At 35.7% G+C, this 23,999-nt stretch overlaps 1 protein-coding gene across 1 annotated transcript; it reads left to right on the forward strand.

Moving 5' to 3' along the window:
- The first annotated feature begins 1,276 nt into the window (after window positions 1-1,276).
- Window positions 1,277-12,832, forward strand: LOC140374067 (uncharacterized). The gene is made up of 17 exons (XM_072460845.1): window positions 1,277-1,484; window positions 1,572-1,850; window positions 2,003-2,281; window positions 2,929-3,219; window positions 3,734-3,845; window positions 3,931-3,982; window positions 4,269-4,584; window positions 5,012-5,068; window positions 5,879-5,965; window positions 6,182-6,574; window positions 6,662-6,970; window positions 8,592-8,876; window positions 10,260-10,526; window positions 11,474-11,764; window positions 11,846-11,957; window positions 12,025-12,103; window positions 12,423-12,832. Exons 1-17 carry the CDS (start codon window positions 1,424-1,426, stop codon window positions 12,741-12,743), a joined length of 3,591 nt encoding a protein of 1,196 aa, XP_072316946.1. The 5' UTR covers window positions 1,277-1,423; the 3' UTR covers window positions 12,744-12,832.
- Window positions 12,833-23,999: the final 11,167 nt, after the last annotated feature.

The following is a 23,999-nucleotide window of genomic DNA, read 5'->3' on the forward strand; positions in this document are numbered from 1 at the left end:
AACATGAAAAGGCAGAAGTTATAAGGGAGAAGTCGTTACAAGACTGGTCACTTCAGAGCAGACACTGAGGAGACAAGCAGCACATGAGGTGAGACGTGTGATATAATCATTAAGAATTATAGTCATTGTAATGTTTCTGTTTTTTTTTAAAAGAAAATGCATAAAATGGTACTACTTCTTGTAAAGACAGAATAGTGCCGAAGGGTTCCACGATACAACTTTTGAGTGAGACGTGATTCATGCACTAAAGAGGTAAACAACTGCACTCACTGCTTCAGCTTTTATTTCTTTTTCGAAAACGTCATTTTCAAATTTCACAACCATTTCTCTCGTTGTGGAAACAGTGAACAAGGATGCATCTTCTCATCTTGGTGACTTTGCTTTGGCCCAGCACAGATAATGTTGCTGAAGGAGGTACTTCATTTTTCATTTAGCCAATAAAGAAGTATCATTTATAGTTTGACTTACTTCAACATTTTTGGTCTTTAGGTGCTACAAAGTCAGAATGGACTTACTGTCACAAAGAATACAAAGAATACTGTCTCAAACTCAGTGAAGGAGAAGTAACAGCAGAGGCTGGACTGTGTGCAGTCATACACTGCTCTTTCAGAACTCCATCAAAATTTGTTCCAGAAGCTTTTGTGTGGTTCAAATGTTCTGGTGAACGTAAATGTACTGACTCTGATATAATATTCCACTCCAAAAACACAGAGAAGATCCAGTCTAGTTTCTCAGGACGAGTGTCACTGTTGGAACCAGATCTGAGCCAGAGAAACTGCAGCATCATCATCAATGACCTGAACCCCTCTGACTCTGGGTCATATCAGTTTAGAGTCAAAAGAGCCACTAAAGGTGGATTCTTATTCACCCCTAAAGCCAAACTCTCTGTTACATGTAAGTATGACTCCACACATGTAATAACGCAGTAGTTACAGGTGTATTAGTTATGTCCTCTCCCATATCCTGTGGTGTGTGTGTCAGCTCTGCAGCAGAAGCCCACAGTGCAGACTCCTCCTCTCACAGAGGGTCAGAACGCCTCTGTGAAATTTAGATTAATAATTAATATTAAAGATAAGAAAATAAGTTATCTGTGATTGCATTTGTATAATACTAAGTATTTGAAGTGCAATTACAACTATTTTTTCACCTGTTCTGCTAACACACATATGAAGTACTGTGATTGTTAAATACTTTTTCAGATGTGAAGGCCATTGAAATCATTGGTAACACGGCTGTACAGGAGGGAGACTCTCTGAATGTGACCTGCAGTGTGGACAGTTTCCCTCCATCTCGGCTGGTGTGGTATGGACCCAACAGAACCAGTCTAAATGTGTCAGAAAGCACTGAGAGGTCCAGCCAAACTGACCTGGGATCAGCTTCACTGCTCATCTACAACGTGACCCAGGCTCAGTCTGGACAGTACATGTGTGAAAGTGTCCATCTGAACAGCCCTCAGACCAGACACATCAACATCTCTGTCATATGTGAGTAGACACATTACATCAGGTCTCAAAACAAACATGGCATTTATTATGAAGAGTCTATGAATATTAATTTTCATTTATTTCCAGACGTGAGGGAGCCTGTTCTCTTTGGAGATACAAATGTGGAGGAGGGTGGAGCTCTGAATCTGACCTGCACAGTGGACAGTTTCCCTCCATCCAACATCAGTGTTAGAAAAGTTGGAACAGACATTAGTGTGCAGAATGATTCTCTTATAAACCAAACTGACTCTGGATCAGCCAGTCTTGTTATAAATAATGTGAGCCCAGAGGATGCGGGGACATATGCATGTACAGGGCAACATCAGCTCAAGAAGGTGGAAACACGCATGAAAGTAAACGTGTTCTGTAAGTACTTAATCATGAGCATTTTGTCATAGAAGTAAAACATAAGCTCAACATCAGATATCATACTTAAATTATAACTTAGACACTGCTGTATAATATTTGTTTAATTAACTAATTTAATCATTATTTCATGTATGTCTTGTTTTGATCAGACCTGAGAGAACCTGTTCTCTTTGGAGATACAAGTGTGGAGGAGGGTGGAGCTCTGAATCTGACCTGCACAGTGGACAGTTTCCCTCCATCCACAGTCACTCTACATAAAGTTGGAACAGAAACTGTGTTTCAAAATGAAACCATCATAGACCAAGCTAACACTGGAGGCACTGCTCTTGTTATTAATAATGTGACCCAGAAGGATGTTGGGCGATATGTGTGCACAGCCCAGAGTCATGACAAGAGTCTGACAACACATGTGGACGTCAAACTGATTTGTAAGTAACCTGCAGTAAAGTATTGTGAACTACTCAAAACATGTCCATGTGAAATGTGGTGGTTTCTTTATGTTGCTTTATTGACACAACATTAGGGGTTTGGGCAATATTCACAAAAATGAATATCGCTATATGTTTTAGAAAACATCTAGAGTTCCCAATATAAACATGTAAAAAAATTACTTAATACCGTTTAAAAAAAAAAAAGATTACACAAAGTTTCTGATCTTTAAAATGCTTAAGTAGACATTTTTCTAGCTCTTATTAAGTATTCGTTGTTACAAACAATATTAAAATATCAAATTGATATTTTCTCCTAGTAACCTTGGCCTTTTTTTGCACACAATTCTTGGTTTTAGAAGAAAGCTCCAGGAGCACAGAAAAGAAGAGTGTTTGTCCAAAGACACAACCTTGTATCACACCTGTTGATGTCAGAATGGCTCAAACTTGTTTTTGTTATTATTTAGTAAAGTGAAAATGCTAAATGTATATTAAAAACAAGAAAATGCTTGAAACCTGAGTTTTTGTGATTGTGTTTCAGTACTTTTGACACTTTTGATAGATCTAATCTTGACAGCTGACAGACAAAGCAAAATACGCCTAAAAAATAAATACAAACAATAATAATACTTTTAATGTGATTTCAGTGAAGCCCCACATTCTGAACTCCTCTGGCTGTGCATATAATGGGGAGGTCCTGAGCTGTGTGTGTGTCACTCGGGCCTCTCCTGTCCCCACTGTCACATGGACCCTGCTGCAGGACCAGTTTGAGTACTCGCTGGTTACCATGGTAACAGGAGACACTGTCAACAGCAGCTTCGTCCTCAGAGGGACAGGGCACAACAGAACGGAAGTCCAGTGTGTGAGCAGCAACAGAGCAGGGCAGGTCCAGGAGTATTTCACAGCCTCCATCACCTCCGACTCAGGAACAAGGCAGAGTACGTGCTACAACAGACCTCCAGATAAACACCATCTCTCAAAGCTGAAAGATCATGACTGAACTAAAGCTGGACTTTTATTGCACGGCCTGTAACTGGAAAAAGCACGAGGTCCTAAACAATCTTAAACTCTCCTCAAAACATGGCTGATACATTGGATCTCAGTTCATTTTATTCATTGTCTCTGCCCCTGATTCTCTGTGTCCTAAATACATGACTCCTCTGTGAGAAAAATTGAGGATTCAAATCTTAATGCCAACGGTCAATTGACTCTCAAAATTGCAGTGTTGTCCTACAGATGTAGAATGGGGGAAAAACAATGAGTAAAAAGTTGTTTTTGTTTTTAATTTTGGTCTATACTTTATTGGACAGTGAAACGCAATTTTGTCAAAGCAGAGAATTGTCCTCTTAATGCCGTTGGCTTGACTCCTACTATCTCAGAAGACATTCCTTGTTCGGGCTTTTGTTAATGTCCTATAAAGCTTTATATATAAACCTTTTTTTCTATTTGCAGATCTACCTAAAAACAAAAGTCAGCAAATCCTCCCAGTGGAAGTTATGTTAGCGTTTGCACTGGGGGTTCTGTTGTCAGTCACTGTATGTTGTTTGGTCATGACATGTCACAGGTATGAGACACTCTGTACTGATCATATTTACTTTCATGCTCTAACTACATTTATATACAGTTCTTACCCTTTGTTCTTTTTCCAGAAGAGAAAAGAGAAGCAATTCACAAGACCGTGACATTAGCAATATGGAAATGGTAAATTGTCATAATTATAGCTCCTGGAATTGGCCTATAGTAGGACGCAATAGCTTTAATTCCAGCAGAATTGTACAGGCTGATAAATGGAAGATGGCTACTATAATTAGGCTACACTGTTTAAGACAATCTTGAAGAACAGAACAGTCACCTTAGGCTAAGAATGATATTAGTAAAAGAAACAACGTTCCTTTTTATGTCAGTCGGAATATCTTTAAAGAGACTTCCACTTAGGAGTAAGTAACAACAGCCTAAACATGAAGTGTTTTCTTGTGTTTTGCTACAGCTCAGTGAGAATGCAGCAGCAGAAGCTAATGCTAACGCTGAACCCAGAGAACTACATTACGCCAACATTGACTTTTCTGCACTGTCAAGAAGAAGCCAGAGAGACAGACGCAATCAAGAAGACAAAAGAGCAACAGAATATGCTGAGATTAAAACGGACCAAATCAAACAGAGGCAAGAAAATAGTGGAATTCAAGAGGAAATACCTGGTAATGAGGAGGCGGCCATGTTTGAGGAAACAACAGAGAATGAGCCAAAAGAGCAGCAGGAGGACTCGGGTCTAAACTCCAATGTCAAGGAAATGATGGACAATGAATAAATGGACAACTTGGTAGCAACAACTGTACTTTTTATTATATGTATTGAATTTTTAGCCTATGTGTTGTTATATACTACTCTTGCTTTTCACGCTATGTTTACTTAGCTTAGCTTGCCTAAAATATAGTTGTAAAGTCATAAAAAAGGGAAATGTAGCTCTGACTTAATGGTCAATAAACTAGTAATCTGTAAATAAATCATTCAAATAAACACGTTTTTATAATATTTTATCTTTTGGACTTTGCTTTGAGTTCCATGTACTACCCTCCTTCTCCACATGATGTAGCTAAAGCTCCTATACAATTACTCAGTCAATAAAGAACATAAAGTAGGTATTTATGAATGCTTTTTGTCAAATAATATTCATTTAAGTTGGTCTTGTTTGTACCAGCTCAGTTTCTATCATTAATATGTGTATATTTTTAGTGTGCAGCTTCCTGAAACCGCAGTTGCCCAATGAGCTGATGCTGAGTAAAAGTGACAGTCCGTTTTGACACGACACAAAGAGCAGAAATGTAGACTGGCATGAACCCAAGGTAAGACGTCTCCTCGTTCTATTCATCACCTTTTATGAAAGTGTCCTCGCTTCTTTGGGAAGTAGAACAGACAATGATACACAAGATGTAGTTATTATAGAAAGCTTACAATAAATAGGAATGAATAGATAAATATTGCTCTTATTATTAGCCAGTTAATATGAATAGGCAAGATCTGACCCGCCAGTTCTCCAGAGGACAACCACTCCTGAATCATGTCTTATGCAATACGCTCAGTTACTGCCAATTCACTAGCAAGAACCTACAACCTCAGACTTCTGTGAAAGTATGAATGTATGATATATGAAAGCAATAATTATGGTGGAAAAAGTTATAATCAAAAACTAGTTTGAGGTTTCTGAGGAGACGATCTTCTATCCCATAAATTCCTGAAAGACAGAGAGAATAAAAAGTAGAAAAGAAGGGCAGAAGGTGCATGTAAATGAGAAGACGAAGAGGAAGGGAGCGGGTGGTATAAATAAGGTGAGTTTATGAAGCGGTAGAGTTACACTTAACAGAACTATAACTGATCTCCAGTAGATATAATCCAAAAGTTCTTAATTTGTTTATCTCCCTTTTTCCTCAATTGTAGACAAATTGTACTTTATGCTATTATACATATTGAAATATCTTTGTAAAAAACTTTACTGTGTCTTCACTGTTTATTTTGCAACCATGGAAAGCACACAACGCAACATCCTTTACAAATGCTGTTTCCTTTCCGTAGGTTCCTCATCTTAACTTCCTGTGTACATTTGAATGTCGATGGGAAGTAGACGCATCAGAATGTTCATATTCATCTCCATAATACTCCTGTCCTCGAGGTGGGCCAGTTGTGTTGCCGGTATGTTTTCTTGATGACATCTGCTTAATTTCCTCTGGACACTGTGTGCATGTATTCCCTTTTGTCTCTGGTTAAACACAAAAGTGAATGGCCAAAAGTGTTCAGTTGATGTGTGTCTCTCTCCCTCACAAGAATAAGTTGAAGATGAGTTGAGATTGAGATGAGATTTGCATTGAGTTGTGTGTTAAAAATGTGTCTTTTTTATTTGTATTACAGATCACCCAGAGTTAGGATCCGAGTATTGTACCAGTGGCTTTTGTGTTCGACTCAGTAAATATGAGGTTATTGCAGAGGCTGGACTGTGTGCAGTTATACACTGCTCTTTTAATTATCCATTCTCTTTTTATCTCTCAAGTCTGGTCTGGTTCAAATGTCCTGGTGAACGTAGATGTTCTGACTCTGATATAATATTCCACTCCAAAAACACAGAGAAGATCCAGTCTAGTTTCTCAGGACGAGTGTCACTGTTGGAACCAAATATATACCGGAGAAACTGCAGCATCATCATCAATGACCTGAACCCCTCTGACTCTGGGTCATATCAGTTTAGAGTCAATAGTGCCTCTGATAGATTCACATTCACCCATAAAGCCAAACTCTCTGTTACATGTAAGTATGACTCCACACATGTAATAACGCAGTAGTTACAGGTGTATTAGTTATGTCCTCTCCCATATCCTGTGGTGTGTGTGTCAGCTCTGCAGCAGAAGCCCACAGTGCAGACTCCTCCTCTCACAGAGGGTCAGAACACCTCTCTCACCTGCAGCGCTCCTGGTCTCTGCTCTGGATCTGAGCCCATCATCACATGGACATGGGCAGGAGCAGGAGAAAAGGACCCGCCCACCAAAGCCACGACAACCACTCACAGACTGACAGCTGTCAATCACAGACACATCTCCACTCTGGAGCTGAGTCCTTCAGCCGAGCTTCACAGAGCTGAGCTCACCTGTTCAGTCACTTTTAATACTGTCTCCACACAGGACACTGTCTGGCTCAATGTCACATGTGAGTAACACTTGTATTTGAAAGAGAATTGTAGATCATTGTTTGCATAAATGTTGCTGTTTCAGCTAATGTACATTAATAGTCCCTATACACAAACCTACTTGTCTCCGTGGAGATATTATTGCTTTTCCTGCAATGATTCACATTATGGCATTAAATATGTCTAATTTTATCAATTGAATTACCGATGTTTTATTGCTCAAAAACACCTTGAAAAACATGCATTCATAATGTGTGTGCGGGGGAGCTTGAGGGCTCTGCGCAGTATCTTTGCTGTTCCTTGCACTGCACTTTTCTAGACCAAGATTTCCGATGTCTTTCCTGGGATCTGTTCAAGCCGTTCTTCGGGGGGTCACTGCCCCAAGTGCTCCCTCCGATCACTACGGGCACCACCGATACCTTCACGCTTCAGGCCTTCACCAGCTCCTCTCTGAGGCCTTGGTATTTCTCTAGTTTCTCGTGTTCTTTATTCCTGATGTTACCATCCCATGATGCACTGCAATGTCCACCACCACAGCTTTCCTCTGCACCGTGTCGACCATCACTATGTCTGGTTGATTCGATATTACCATTCGGTCTGTCTATATCCGGAAGTCCCAGAGGACCTTGGCTCGGTCGTTCTCCACCACCTTTGGAGGTGTTTCCCACTTTGTCCTTGGGGTCTCCAGCCCGTACTCTGCACAGATGTTTCTGTACACTATGCCAGCCACCTGGTTATGGCGCTCCATGTATGCTGTCCCTGCCAGCATCTTGCACCCTGCAGTTATGTGCGGGATTGCCTCAGTGCTCCATTTGCACAGCCTACACCTTGGGTCTTATCTGGTGTGGTAGATCTGGGCCTCTATTGATCTGGTGCTCAGGGCCTGCTCCTGTGCTGCCATGATCAGGGCCTCTGTGCTGTCCTTCAGACCGGCCCTTTCTAGCCATTGGTAGGATTTCATGATATCAGCCTCTTCAGTTATGTTCCGGTGGTACATCCCATGTAGGGGCTTGTCCTCCCATGTAGGGGCTTGTCCTCCCATGTAGGGGCTTGTCCTCCCATGATGGTTCCTCCAGCACCTCATCATCCTCTGTTCCCCAGTGTCTGAGACATTCACTGAGCACGTCATCTGTAGGAGCCTTGTCCTTGATGTACTTATGAATCTTGGACGTTTTGTCCTGGATAGTCTCTTTCATGCTCACTTGTCCTCGGCCTCCTTCCTTGCGGCTAGTGTACAGTCTCAGGGTGCTGGATTTGGGATGGAACCCTCCATGCATGCTCAGGAGCTTTCGTGTCTTAACATCTGTGGTCTGTATCACCTTCTTTGGCCAACTGATTATTCCTGCAGGGTATCGGATCACTGGCAGGGCGTAGCTGTTTATATATATATAATATATATAAATATAATTTAAACTTTGTCTTGCAGTGGTTTCAACGGCCAGACCCAAGCTCTTGACATCTATTTCAAAATGCGACTCACCGTATCTGTTTTTACAAATAACATTCTTGTTTGTTAGATTTGTCAGACTTTTATTTGTATTTGAATATATTTCAGCATCAAAATATGAGCTGTAATTTAATTGTCATTATAATAATAACTAGTCTGTTTCTTTCTACTGTACTATAATATTTTTTTTTCAGATGTGAAGGCCATTGAAATCATTGGTAACACGGCTGTACAGGAGGGAGACTCTCTGAATGTGACCTGCAGTGTGGACAGTTTCCCTCCATCTCGGCTGGTGTGGTATGGACCCAACAGAACCAGTCTAAATGTGTCAGAAAGCACTGAGAGGTCCAGCCAAACTGACCTGGGATCAGCTTCACTGCTCATCTACAACGTGACCCAGGCTCAGTCTGGACAGTACATGTGTGAAAGTGTCCATCTGAACAGCCCTCAGACCAGACACATCAACATCTCTGTCATATGTGAGCGCTCAACTATCCTGTCTTGTGATGTTGTGGAAAAAGGACCTTGATTAGTAGTAGATGTATATTTTTTCTTAAAGGTGCACTGAGTAACTTTCTGCCACCTGCTTGTCTTTGTGGAGATATTAATACTTTGCCTGAAATCTCCCAAAGTATGGCATTAAACCCAACCTAAATAACAGTAAGAATGTCTGTTTTTTATGGTATTTCTTCAGCAATTAAAAGCCCCGTTTTGAATAAATGCAAGATGGATAAGTTTAATGCCAACGTTTTGAATATTCCAGGCAAATTGTCTTTCATGTGCTTTTAACCATGTTATAAGACGTTCCCTCGCCTTTATCTTATCCCACGTTGCATTTCAGTGTATTCATGTCTGAGTAAAACAGTCCCAAATGCAAGCATTGGCTTTGCATTTGGGACTTGAGTTCTCAAGACTTCTGAAAAAACTATATCGCACACTGTCTCACTCTTGATTAATTAATGAATTAAGTCAGAAATGGGGACAGCCCCTTCCGCTCCCTTTATATAAGATAAGGAACTGCCCCATCAAGTCATCACCCAATCACGAACGTGGACCAGACACATTCACAATAAGACCCCAAAATACCCACAATAAATGTAACATTATCATATCCTGAATAATTATAACAGTATTGAATAACAGTATTTTTAGATTATTATTGAGAACAAAAAGTGACAATTGCGTATTAGTTTAGACACGTTTGTGGTGGTTCATGACTTGAGTTTGCAGAATTTATACGGGTATAATTTCTGCAAACTCAAGCCCTGAACCATTGAGATTATTCAAAAAACTAAAAACTAAAATGTTTCTGGGTCATACTGTACATTAAAGAGAAAGTAAAGATTAAAAAACTTCACACAGCCATTTCTAAAGAAAAAAAATACATAATTGAAATTCCTCTGCTTGGTAAAAAGCAATACGAAGAGCAGTTTTTAACAGGAAGTCAATGGAGCAGTTTGTATTATTAATTTGATTACATTTAGAGCAATACTGCGGCTTACAATGAACTAAATATAAAATAATATATGAATGGTATAGTCGTTTAATACCAAATACACAAAAAACACAATATGTTTATAAGTGAAATTGTCATTGCTGCCATCGACATGGGACAAATGTGACAAGTGTTTTGCCCAAGGACATAACATCAGTATAAAAGTATAGAACTGCCAGAACTATTCAGATAATTTGGCTGTAGTTTTTTTCCTAACAGGAAAAGTACTGGTAAAGTCACAGCTTGTAACCGATCCCATGTTTTACCCCACAGCATTTGTTAGTGAACTTTTTCAACGTTGTAAATGTGTTTTTTAGTCTGTGTAAGGAGAAAGTCAATCCAACCAGTGGATCGTTTTCTCTTTCAGACCTGAGAGAGCCTGTGATATCTGGAAACACAAGTGTGGAGGAGGGCAGTGCTCTGAGTCTGACCTGCACAGTGGACAGTTTCCCTGCCTCTAACATCACCCTTGGAGGAACAGGAATCTACTTCAAAGTCAACTCTAATCAAAGTGAGCCAGGGTCAGTCAGTCTGGTCATCTCCAACGTGACTCTGGAAGATGCAGGACGTTATGAGTGCAGAGTGGAACATGAGCTCAGGACTCTGGCCACAGCGGTGGACGTGAAAGTGCTTTGTAAGTATTCCTGATGCTTTCATAGACGTGATATCAAATCTGCCCAGAAGTTACATTCATGACTTTGTTACTGTTTTACAATTTCACTCACTTAAAAATGTGGAAAAAATTTGTTCATTATAAACTGTTTGCAGCACATGTATTCCTCACTTACCCAAAGCATTCCGAGCACTCTAATTATTCAATGCTATGATTTTTTAAGCATTTTTTCACAACTTTCAAAGATCAGAGTGAGTTTTGCCTTCAAGGTAAAGCTAAGAACTAGCATGCTAATGGCACATTCCTCTCTTGCAGAGAATAAATTGCTCTGTAATTAAATGCAGAAACTAGTCTCATTTTCAGCCCAAAAGCTGCCTTTCCAATATCGGCACTGGGGCTAAACAGATTTCCCTTTATAACATGAAACAAATTAAGTACGGCCCTTTTCCCTAATTGAAGCATCAATGTGTAATATCTCTGCCTATAAATGAAAATAAAGGCCTTTATTTTATTTATTGCATGTTTTTTTTTTACCTAAAAAACTGCACCAACCTGATGTGTAACTTGACCTGGTGGAGGGCATGCCACCTGCGCTTTAGACCTAGTTTCATTCTGCCTGAAGTGTTCCAAAAAATTGCATAAAACTTGGAGAATGTTCCAAGTTTGGCTTAAACTTTCTATCTCCATGGAGACAATCACCCGCTATCAAAACCTGCTGCTGCTTTAATTATATCTGACAAATTAAGTATAAAACTAACTTTATATGTACAGTTCATCATGACATTTTGAAGACTTAGGACATTTCAAAAGATTGAACAGAAAGGTTTTTTCATTTGTTTAATGCTATAGCCATAGTCCTCATTGAATATCAGTTGAATATGAATATGCAGCACAGCAAGAAGGTCCTGGGATCAACTCCGAGTAGCAAGGGCAAATGCAGTGCACAATAATCTCCTTTTGTTTCCCAGGGAAGCCCCACATTCTGAACTCCTCTGGCTGTGCATATAATGGGGAGGTCCTGAGCTGTGTGTGTGTCACTCGGGCCTCTCCTGTCCCCACTGTCACATGGACCCTGCTGCAGGACCAGGCTGAGTACACGCTGGTTACCATGGTGACAGGAGACACTGTCAACAGCAGCTTCGTCCTCAGAGGGACAGGGCACAACAGAACAGAAGTCCAGTGTGTGAGCAGCAACAGAGCAGGGCAGGTCCAGGAGTATTTCACAGCCTCCATCACCTCCGACTCAGCAGAACCACCTGGTATGTCGTTTTTGAACCTGTGTTACTTTTTTGTGGATATAAATGACAGAAATATTAAAGGAACAGCTCTCTTTTTTGCAGTTAAGCCTGAGACAATAATGCAAGTTGTCTCCAAGCTTGCCATCATAATTAGTTTTCTAATTGGATTTTTACTAGCTGCTCTTTTGTGCTGTTTGGTCATCAGGTGCCGCAGGTAATTCATAACTTGTGTGTGTGGTATTTTTTACACACATAAATTCTTACGCAATTTACATCTTCAGGAGGAAACAGAACAATGATGTCAAGGTTGGTGATATGACCGAGACTTTGGAAATGGTGAACGAGGAGGATGAACCAGAGGTAATTTTGCTGGAACACTGGAAGGGTCTATGGGATCTTAGGATATTGTCAAACCGTTGAAGACATACAAAGTTTCACTCAATCCCATTGTTACAGTATGTTTTATATATATATTTATATTTTGTCCTGGTTAGATAAACACAGAATCAGCTCTTCACTTCACAGTTTTGGGGAGTTTGTCCAAGTGTTCCGCAAGCGTTGTATTAGCCCCAGAGTTGTTCATGTTATGCTGTGTCCCTCGATTGTGGAAGGGGGGCTCTGAGAACATGTACAAGGCATTTCATTTCATTCATGTTGTGTATTCTTTTGAAATTCACAGCTCAACGACCACATGGAAGAAATGTCTGAAGCTAAGATTGAACCAGGAGAATTATACTACGCTAGCATCAACTTCTCTGCCATATCGCAAACAAATCAGAAGGACAGACTTAAGCGGGAAGACACAACCAAGACAGAGTATGCTGAAATCAAAAGAGAAATAACTGAACAGAGCCAAGACAGCGATGAAATGAGGGAAGAAATGCTGGAGAATAAGGACGAGGCAGCCATGATTCAAACAGAACACAGTGTCTCAGAGGAGGAGCAGCAGGAAGAAGCAGAGGTCTATTCCAATGTGAAAGAAATAATGGCTAATGAGTAAAGCGCATTCAAACATGTGTTACAGTGTTTGCTGCAGTACATTAATGGTTTAAGGAAAAGTATTGCTTGCATTTGTATATATTTTGTTAATTGTTTCTAAAAAAAGTTCTGTTTTTTGCAAAATACATATTTTTTTTCAGCAAAAAGTTGTTATAGATGAATTATCTGGAAACAACCACATGCATATTCTCTTCGTTCATGTATTTTATTTTACTATTGAATTTTGAAATGTACTTTGTTTTTTTATCTACTGTATACTAATATCACAGGCTGTGCATACACAAAATATTACTTCCAGATTAAGTAGGACTGGCTTATTACTGATGTTTTACAAAATATTGACATGCTACTGTTACATTGCATTGAATTATTGAAATGTTGGTTTGTCATGATAATAATAGATTGACTTCAATAAATAATAGCTAAAACAATGTTTGGGGTCTCATGTTCTTTGCACAATGGGAAATATGTTTGCTACTTTTTTACAGTGTGATAAATTACCTAGCTTATATTTATCTATTCAGTCATAGATGAATAAGCACATACAAGTGTTTCATTCTGACATTTAATTATCACAGCTCATGTTTCTTTCTTGTTTCCTTTTCTTTCTTTTTTATTGCTCTGATATACATTTAGAAAGGGGTTTAATTAGATTTTTCAGCTTTTAATGTATTGTTTCTGTGGCAATTGTTTTTAAAAAATATATTATCGTTTATTGTAATAGGTTCTTTATCAATGTATAGCATTTGTGACAGGCCTAGTTACATGTGCATTACGCAGTTCATGTTTTATATGTGCAGGGACTGGCATTCAGGGGTCAGGGGTCAGGGGTCAGGGTCAGTGATGTGAATACTGAGGTTAATAATTCTGCCTCCAATCCAGATAATGACGTTTTCTCTTAAAATGGCAGCTCATGGTATTAGCAATTTGTGGCCTGGATTTCTAGTCTGACCGGAGCTTCACACGACTATTGTCTGCAAAACCTCATATCAGTATCTGGGCTTAAAAAAATCCTGGTATGGATATGATTAATGGATACCTCTGAAACATACTTGAAGCAGCAGGGAAAAAGATCAAGAACTGGAACGACATAATACAAACAAATACAAATCCGGAACTCCGGCCAGTGTCTGCAGTTCTGGTGTACTTGGACAAGATACTTCATGCACCCATGGCTTACATATGACTCTGGTGTGTGATGGCATGAGTAGTGACATTTTCAGTCAGCCAGGTGTCTGTCAGTGACCAAAACAAGCAATACAATTCATTTGTATTACTGTATTTTTTCATTTCCTGGCGGATGCTTTCATGAAGGCCCTTTGATGCCATTTACTGGAAGCTACAGCACATGAGAGTTACTCAAAGATGGCACTGGGTTAAAGGAGCACATTATTTATGAAGCAGTGGTGAAAGAAGTAGTCAATGTCGTTACTGGTGTATAGGTACAGACAAAGGAGCACAACAAAATCACATGAAATAAATAAAAGTTTAAAATGTACTTTTAGTGTAAAAGTGAACAGATTCAGACACAAAACCATCAAAAGCATCAAAAGTCGTTGGATTTTTATTCAACTGAATTTATACATGTTTTGTTGTTTTGCTAAACTAAAACTATGGATGTGTAAAAAACTTTAAAAGCTTTTAATCAACTCTGGTGGTCTCGAACAGTAAAGAAATGTACTTTTTAGTCACGTTGAAAAATGTAGTGAAGAAGAAAGTACGGATACATGCTCTCTGTAAAAAAGTATTCACTGTAAAATGTACTGAAGTAAAACAGACGGGTAAAAGTGTTGCTTCAGTGCCATACTTTTACTTCTTTATCTTCCACCACTGATGAAGAGTTCAGTTCAGCAAAAAAACTTGCTAGAAAATGATGTGTCTTTTTTTTGTAATATAAATTCTACATATAACATTTGTGTAAATTGGCAACAGAAGTTTGAGAAACTATTTTTGACTTCCCCGTTTGCTAATCCAGACCACAGAGCTGTCAGCAGAGCTCATACATCAGATATGTGCAATATGGGTGAACGTGTGAAAATATGAGCTTGTGCTAAACTTCCTGCTTCTCAAATCTTGGGAAATGAGAAGTAGCTTGATTAGTACTCATTTCTAAAACATGTCATATTCAATCTTCTCAGTAACCATGTATGCAAATGTGTGCTATGAGTCGTGGAGCGACTTCTGGCCCATCTTAATCGAGGGGATTTCCTGTGACCAGCTGTCAAGAGTCTGTCAAGTCAATCTGAAGAATCTGTGAACCTCAAGTCGACGTAAAGATGATGTATTTTGGGGCATTTTTCCACCTCTTCTTGCTCCTTACGTCGGCAAATACTAGCAAAGGTACTGTGTTGTTGCTTTTGTTAATTTATTAAGTCACGTTTTGTTATTTCTATTTCTATAGGCTGTTTACATCTTTTTTTTAGATGAAAAAAGGTCAGAAAAAAGATTGGAAACGACGACGACCCCAAATAAAAATGCAACAACAACTATGGGAAGAGTGATATCAAAAGGTATGGACACACTGATTGATTTGTTATACATTGATCTTGAAATATTAGAAATAATCCATGTTTCTCACAATGGTAGAATATGCATTGCCTACTGCGTTTCCTTTCTTAAACAACTGATTAAAACATTTTAAGGATTTTGTTTTTGGCCTTATATTGGGTGAGACAGACAGTGTCAATCAAAATGTATTTGTAGAGTACAATTTGAACAAATTAGGATTATTTACTGTCCTTAAAACATTAAAATGAGAGTGGAAAGTGAATTAAACTTAAAATACAAAAAATAAAAGCATGAAGAATCACAATGAATGTAATTTTAAAAGAGAAAAATGCAGATAAAGTGTAGCCCCAAAAAAGGGAGAAGAGCAGAGAGGACATTCAGCTAGTCCAATCCAACTTTATTTGGAGAGCGCATTTTATAAATATTTGAAAGTTTCCAAACTGCTGCACAGAACATGAATATAAAACAAACATACAGCTCTAAAAACGACATAAAATAAAAGAACAATGATTATAATAATAATAAAAGCAATACATAAGAAAAACTAAATAAAAAAAAAAAAGTACAAAAATAAAACAGCTAGAAATAAATAAAAAAAAATAGTAAAATCGAATTAATTAAAGGCAACAGAGGACCTCACAGCTCATACAGAGTTAAAAGCCAGACAACAAAAGGTTTTTTAAATCAAGACTTAAAACACTCCACTGTGGGGGCCGATCAGACGTTAGCTCAGGGCCGACCACAGAGAAGGACATGTCTCCCCTGGTTTTAAGTCTCATCTCAGGCACCAAATTGAGCTGGCGCTGGGGGAGGTCCAGTCGAAGCTTTGAAAAACAAACTATAAATAAATTAACAGGAAACAAGTACAAATACGGAAAAACAGGTGTGAACGTGTGTTTTGCTTCCTGTGTAAAGTGCACTGCAGAAGTCCAGACGAGTAGAGAAAAAATATGAAAATGGTTTTACTTCAGCCAAAGCGCAAAGACTGCAATTGTTTAATCCCTTTGAATATCCAGTTTTATTCTGTATAAAACCTGCTAACCCTGTAGTTTAAAGGCGGTATGGACAATTTTTCGGCGATTTGAGAACGCAGGTGGAAGTGCTCATGCGCACTCCCCCGTGCGGACTGATACAACACACACGTGCGTTTGTTTATTAGCACAACGCAGCGCATCGCATCTCTCGTCTCCCGTAGATTTCTGTCCACTTCTGCGTCAGCTCGAACTGTCTTTCTCCGTCTTCATTTTGCCCCGTACACTGAGGGAACTATATTATGATAGATCCATGCGCTTAGGCACGCGGAAACGTGGGCACGAACCGCACGCGGCTGCAGGTGAGCGATAGGTGCGTTTTATGATTGATACGTGGCAGGACAAATGATTTATCCACGCCACGTGGAAATATGATAAAAAAAATTGCTGAAAAAAATCGTCCATACCACCTTTAAGTCACGTTCTGAAATGCTCGTGACTCTTGTATAGGTTGAGTGCAGAGTTTGAAATGTGCACTTTGAACAGACTCCAACTTTAAAACATAAATCGCAAATCTGATGGCAATCATTCAGCCCTTAACTGAAATGTCGATTGTAAAAAAAAAATTAAAGAGATACATGAGGCAGTGGCACAGTGGGTATAAGCATTCACCCACCAACTGGAGGGTCGTGGGTCAGTGTCTCAGAGAAATACACTTCACCCTTGCTGCCCAGTTGACTGTGTGATTGATATTTTGTTGTTATTTAGAAATGATTTACATTCTTATTTTGTCATTAGCTGTACCCACAGTGTCTAACAAACTCAACACGACGGCTGGTGCCACAGGAAAGAAAAATGATTCGAGCAGCACGCAGAGTAAGTTTTGATATTAAAGGTTCTGTATCGGACTTTAACCGTTTTAAAAATAATATTAAATTGCGTGCATCAGTCCAAAGGTATACCTCGCTTATGTATTTTGAGAATCCTAATTACTCATCACGATTAGTTTATGAAAGCCAGCATGCTAACAGTGCACTTCCTGCTTTGCGGAGAATGAAACACTAAATATCTGAGACTGTTGTTTCATTTTGACCCTAAAAGCTGCTTTTACAACATGTCTGTCCTGACTTTATTTCATGCAACAACAACAATCGTGTGCACAGACTTACACTACATGAATACAAACTATATTTTTGGTCTTTCTTCAGATATGTCGGATGTCTTTTGGGGCATTGTTCAGGATCTGCGGGTCATCGTGGCGTTTGGGATCGGTGTCACACTGACCGCCATAGTCTGGTGTTGGACTCAACTCTGCTGCAGGTACTGAACATGGCACTTTTCCACTACACATTCATGACACTGTATGATAATATAATACATTCATGACACTGTATGATAATATAATACAGTCATGACACTGTATGATAATATAATACAGTCATGACACTGTATGATAATATAATACATTCATGACACTGTATGATAATATAATACATTCATGACACTGTATGATAATATAATACAGTCATGACACTGTATGATAATATAATACAGTCATGACACTGTATGATAATATAATACATTCATGACACTGTATGATAATATAATACAGTCATGACACTGTATGATAATATAATACAGTCATGACACTGTATGATAATATAATACATTCATGACACTGTATGATAATATAATACATTCATGACACTGTATGATAATATAATACAGTCATGACACTGTATGATAATATAATACAGTCATGACACTGTATGATAATATAATACATTCATGACACTGTATGATAATATAATACATTCATGACACTGTATGATAATATAATACAGTCATGACACTGTATGATAATATAATACAGTCATGACACTGTATGATAATATAATACATTCATGACACTGTATGATAATATAATACAGTCATGACACTGTATGATAATATAATACAGTCATGACACTGTATGATAATATAATACATTCATGACACTGTATGATAATATAATACATTCATGACACTGTATGATAATATAATACAGTCATGACACTGTATGATAATATAATACAGTCATGACACTGTATGATAATATAATACATTCATGACACTGTATGATAATATAATACAGTCATGACACTGTATGATAATATAATACATTCATGACACTGTATGATAATATAATACAGTCATGACACTGTATGATAATATAATACAGTCATGACACTGTATAATATAATACATTCATGACACTGTATGATATAATACATTCATGACACTGTATGATAATATAATACATTCATGACACTGTATGATAATATAATACAGTCATGACACTGTATAATATAATACATTCATGACACTGTATGATAATATAATACATTCATGACACTGTATGATAATATAATACATTCATGACACTGTATGATATAATACAGTCATGACACTGTATAATATAATACATTCATGACACTGTATGATAATATAATACATTCATGACACTGTATGATAATATAATACAGTCATGACACTGTATAATATAATACAGTCATGACACTGTATGATAATATAATACAGTCATGACACTGTATGATAATATAATACATTCATGACACTGTATAATATAATACAGTCATGACACTGTATGATAATATAATACAGTCATGACACTGTATGATAATATAATACATTCATGACACTGTATGATAATATAATACAGTCATGACACTGTATGATAATATAATACAGTCATGACACTGTATGATAATATAATACATTCATGACACTGTATGATAATATAATACATTCATGACACTGTATAATATAATACATTCATGACACTGTATGATATAATACATTCATGACACTGTATGATAATATAATACATTCATGACACTGTATGATAATATAATACAGTCATGACACTGTATGATAATATAATACATTCATGACACTGTATGATAATATAATACATTCATGACACTGTATGATAATATAATACAGTCATGACACTGTATGATAATATAATACAGTCATGACACTGTATGATAATATAATACATTCATGACACTGTATGATAATATAATACATTCATGACACTGTATGATAATATAATACAGTCATGACACTGTATGATAATATAATACATTCATGACACTGTATGATAATATAATACATTCATGACACTGTATAATATAATACATTCATGACACTGTATGATATAATACATTCATGACACTGTATGATAATATAATACATTCATGACACTGTATGATAATATAATACAGTCATGACACTGTATGATAATATAATACATTCATGACACTGTATGATAATATAATACAGTCATGACACTGTATGATAATATAATACATTCATGACACTGTATGATAATATAATACAGTCATGACACTGTATGATAATATAATACAGTCATGACACTGTATAATATAATACAGTCATGACACTGTATGATAATATAATACAGTCATGACACTGTATGATAATATAATACAGTCATGACACTGTATAATATAATACAGTCATGACACTGTATGATAATATAATACAGTCATGACACTGTATGATAATATAATACATTCATGACACTGTATGATAATATAATACAGTCATGACACTGTATGATAATATAATACATTCATGACACTGTATAATATAATACAGTCATGACACTGTATAATATAATACAGTCATGACACTGTATAATATAATACAGTCATGACACTGTATGATAATATAATACAGTCATGACACTGTATGATATAATACAGTCATGACACTGTATAATATAATACATTCATGACACTGTATAATATAATACAGTCATGACACTGTATGATAATATAATACATTCATGACACTGTATGATAATATAATACATTCATGACACTGTATAATATAATACAGTCATGACACTGTATGATAATATAATACAGTCATGACACTGTATGATAATATAATACATTCATGACACTGTATAATATAATACAGTCATGACACTGTATAATATAATACAGTCATGACACTGTATAATATAATACATTCATGACACTGTATAATATAATACAGTCATGACACTGTATGATAATATAATACAGTCATGACACTGTATGATAATATAATACATTCATGACACTGTATGATAATATAATACAGTCATGACACTGTATGATATAATACAGTCATGACACTGTATGATAATATAATACAGTCATGACACTGTATGATAATATAATACAGTCATGACACTGTATGATATAATACAGTCATGACACTGTATGATAATATAATACAGTCATGACACTGTATGATAATATAATACAGTCATGACACTGTATGATAATATAATACATTCATGACACTGTATGATAATATAATACATTCATGACACTGTATGATAATATAATACAGTCATGACACTGTATGATAATATAATACAGTCATGACACTGTATGATATAATACAGTCATGACACTGTATAATATAATACATTCATGACACTGTATAATATAATACAGTCATGACACTGTATGATAATATAATACATTCATGACACTGTATGATAATATAATACATTCATGACACTGTATAATATAATACAGTCATGACACTGTATGATAATATAATACAGTCATGACACTGTATGATAATATAATACATTCATGACACTGTATAATATAATACAGTCATGACACTGTATAATATAATACAGTCATGACACTGTATAATATAATACATTCATGACACTGTATAATATAATACAGTCATGACACTGTATGATAATATAATACATTCATGACACTGTATGATAATATAATACAGTCATGACACTGTATGATATAATACAGTCATGACACTGTATGATAATATAATACAGTCATGACACTGTATGATAATATAATACAGTCATGACACTGTATGATAATATAATACATTCATGACACTGTATGATAATATAATACATTCATGACACTGTATGATAATATAATACAGTCATGACACTGTATGATAATATAATACAGTCATGACACTGTATGATATAATACAGTCATGACACTGTATAATATAATACATTCATGACACTGTATAATATAATACAGTCATGACACTGTATGATATAATACATTCATGACACTGTATAATATAATACATTCATGCCACTGTATAATATAATACAGTCATGACACTGTATGATATAATACAGTCATGACACTGTATGATATAATACATTCATGACACTGTATAATATAATACAGTCATGACACTGTATAATATAATGCATTCATGACACTGTATGATAATATAATACATTCATGACACTGTATGATATAATACAGTCATGACACTGTATGATAATATAATACAGTCATGACACTGTATGATAATATAATACATTCATGACACTGTATGATAATATAATACATTCATGACACTGTATGATAATATAATACAGTCATGACACTGTATGATAATATAATACATTCATGACACTGTATGATAATATAATACATTCATGACACTGTATGATAATATAATACATTCATGACACTGTATGATAATATAATACATTCATGACACTGTATGATAATATAATACATTCATGACACTGTATGATAATATAATACATTCATGACACTGTATGATAATATAATACAGTCATGACACTGTATGATAATATAATACATTCATGACACTGTATAATATAATACATTCATGACACTGTATAATATAATACAGTCATGACACTGTATGATATAATACATTCATGACACTGTATGATATAATACAGTCATGACACTGTATAATATAATACATTCATGACACTGTATAATATAATACATTCATGACACTGTATGATAATATAATACATTCATGACACTGTATAATATAATACAGTCATGACACTGTATAATATAATACAGTCATGACACTGTATAATATAATACATTCATGACACTGTATAATATAATACAGTCATGACACTGTATGATAATATAATACATTCATGACACTGTATGATAATATAATACAGTCATGACACTGTATGATATAATACAGTCATGACACTGTATGATAATATAATACAGTCATGACACTGTATGATAATATAATACAGTCATGACACTGTATGATAATATAATACATTCATGACACTGTATGATAATATAATACATTCATGACACTGTATGATAATATAATACAGTCATGACACTGTATGATAATATAATACATTCATGACACTGTATGATAATATAATACATTCATGACACTGTATAATATAATACATTCATGACACTGTATAATATAATACATTCATGACACTGTATGATAATATAATACATTCATGACACTGTATGATAATATAATACATTCATGACACTGTATGATAATATAATACATTCATGACACTGTATGATATAATACAGTCATGACACTGTATAATATAATACAGTCATGACACTGTATAATATAATACATTCATGACACTGTATGATATAATACATTCATGACACTGTATAATATAATACATTCATGACACTGTATAATATAATACAGTCATGACACTGTATAATATAATACATTCATGACACTGTATGATAATATAATACAGTCATGACACTGTATAATATAATACATTCATGACACTGTATAATATAATACAGTCATGACACTGTATAATATAATACATTCATGACACTGTATGATAATATAATACATTCATGACACTGTATGATAATATAATACATTCATGACACTGTATGATATAATACAGTCATGACACTGTATAATATAATACATTCATGACACTGTATGATAATATAATACATTCATGACACTGTATGATAATATAATACAGTCATGACACTGTATGATAATATAATACATTCATGACACTGTATGATAATATAATACATTCATGACACTGTATGATAATATAATACATTCATGACACTGTATGATAATATAATACATTCATGACACTGTATGATATAATACAGTCATGACACTGTATAATATAATACAGTCATGACACTGTATAATATAATACATTCATGACACTGTATGATAATATAATACATTCATGACACTGTATGATATAATACATTCATGACACTGTATAATATAATACATTCATGACACTGTATAATATAATACAGTCATGACACTGTATAATATAATACATTCATGACACTGTATGATAATATAATACAGTCATGACACTGTATAATATAATACATTCATGACACTGTATGATAATATAATACATTCATGACACTGTATGATAATATAATACATTCATGACACTGTATGATATAATACAGTCATGACACTGTATAATATAATACATTCATGACACTGTATGATAATATAATACATTCATGACACTGTATGATAATATAATACAGTCATGACACTGTATAATATAATACATTCATGACACTGTATGATAATATAATACATTCATGACACTGTATGATATAATACATTCATGACACTGTATAATATAATACATTCATGACACTGTATAATATAATACAGTCATGACACTGTATAATATAATACATTCATGACACTGTATGATAATATAATACATTCATGACACTGTATGATAATATAATACATTCATGACACTGTATGATATAATACAGTCATGACACTGTATAATATAATACATTCATGACACTGTATGATAATATAATACATTCATGACACTGTATGATAATATAATACAGTCATGACACTGTACGCATCTT

This window comes from Eucyclogobius newberryi, unplaced genomic scaffold (genome assembly GCF_026437365.1).
Source record: "Eucyclogobius newberryi isolate DKJ021-1_F unplaced genomic scaffold, fEucNew1.0.hap1 SCAF_3, whole genome shotgun sequence".
NCBI lineage: Eukaryota > Metazoa > Chordata > Actinopteri > Gobiiformes > Gobiidae > Eucyclogobius > Eucyclogobius newberryi.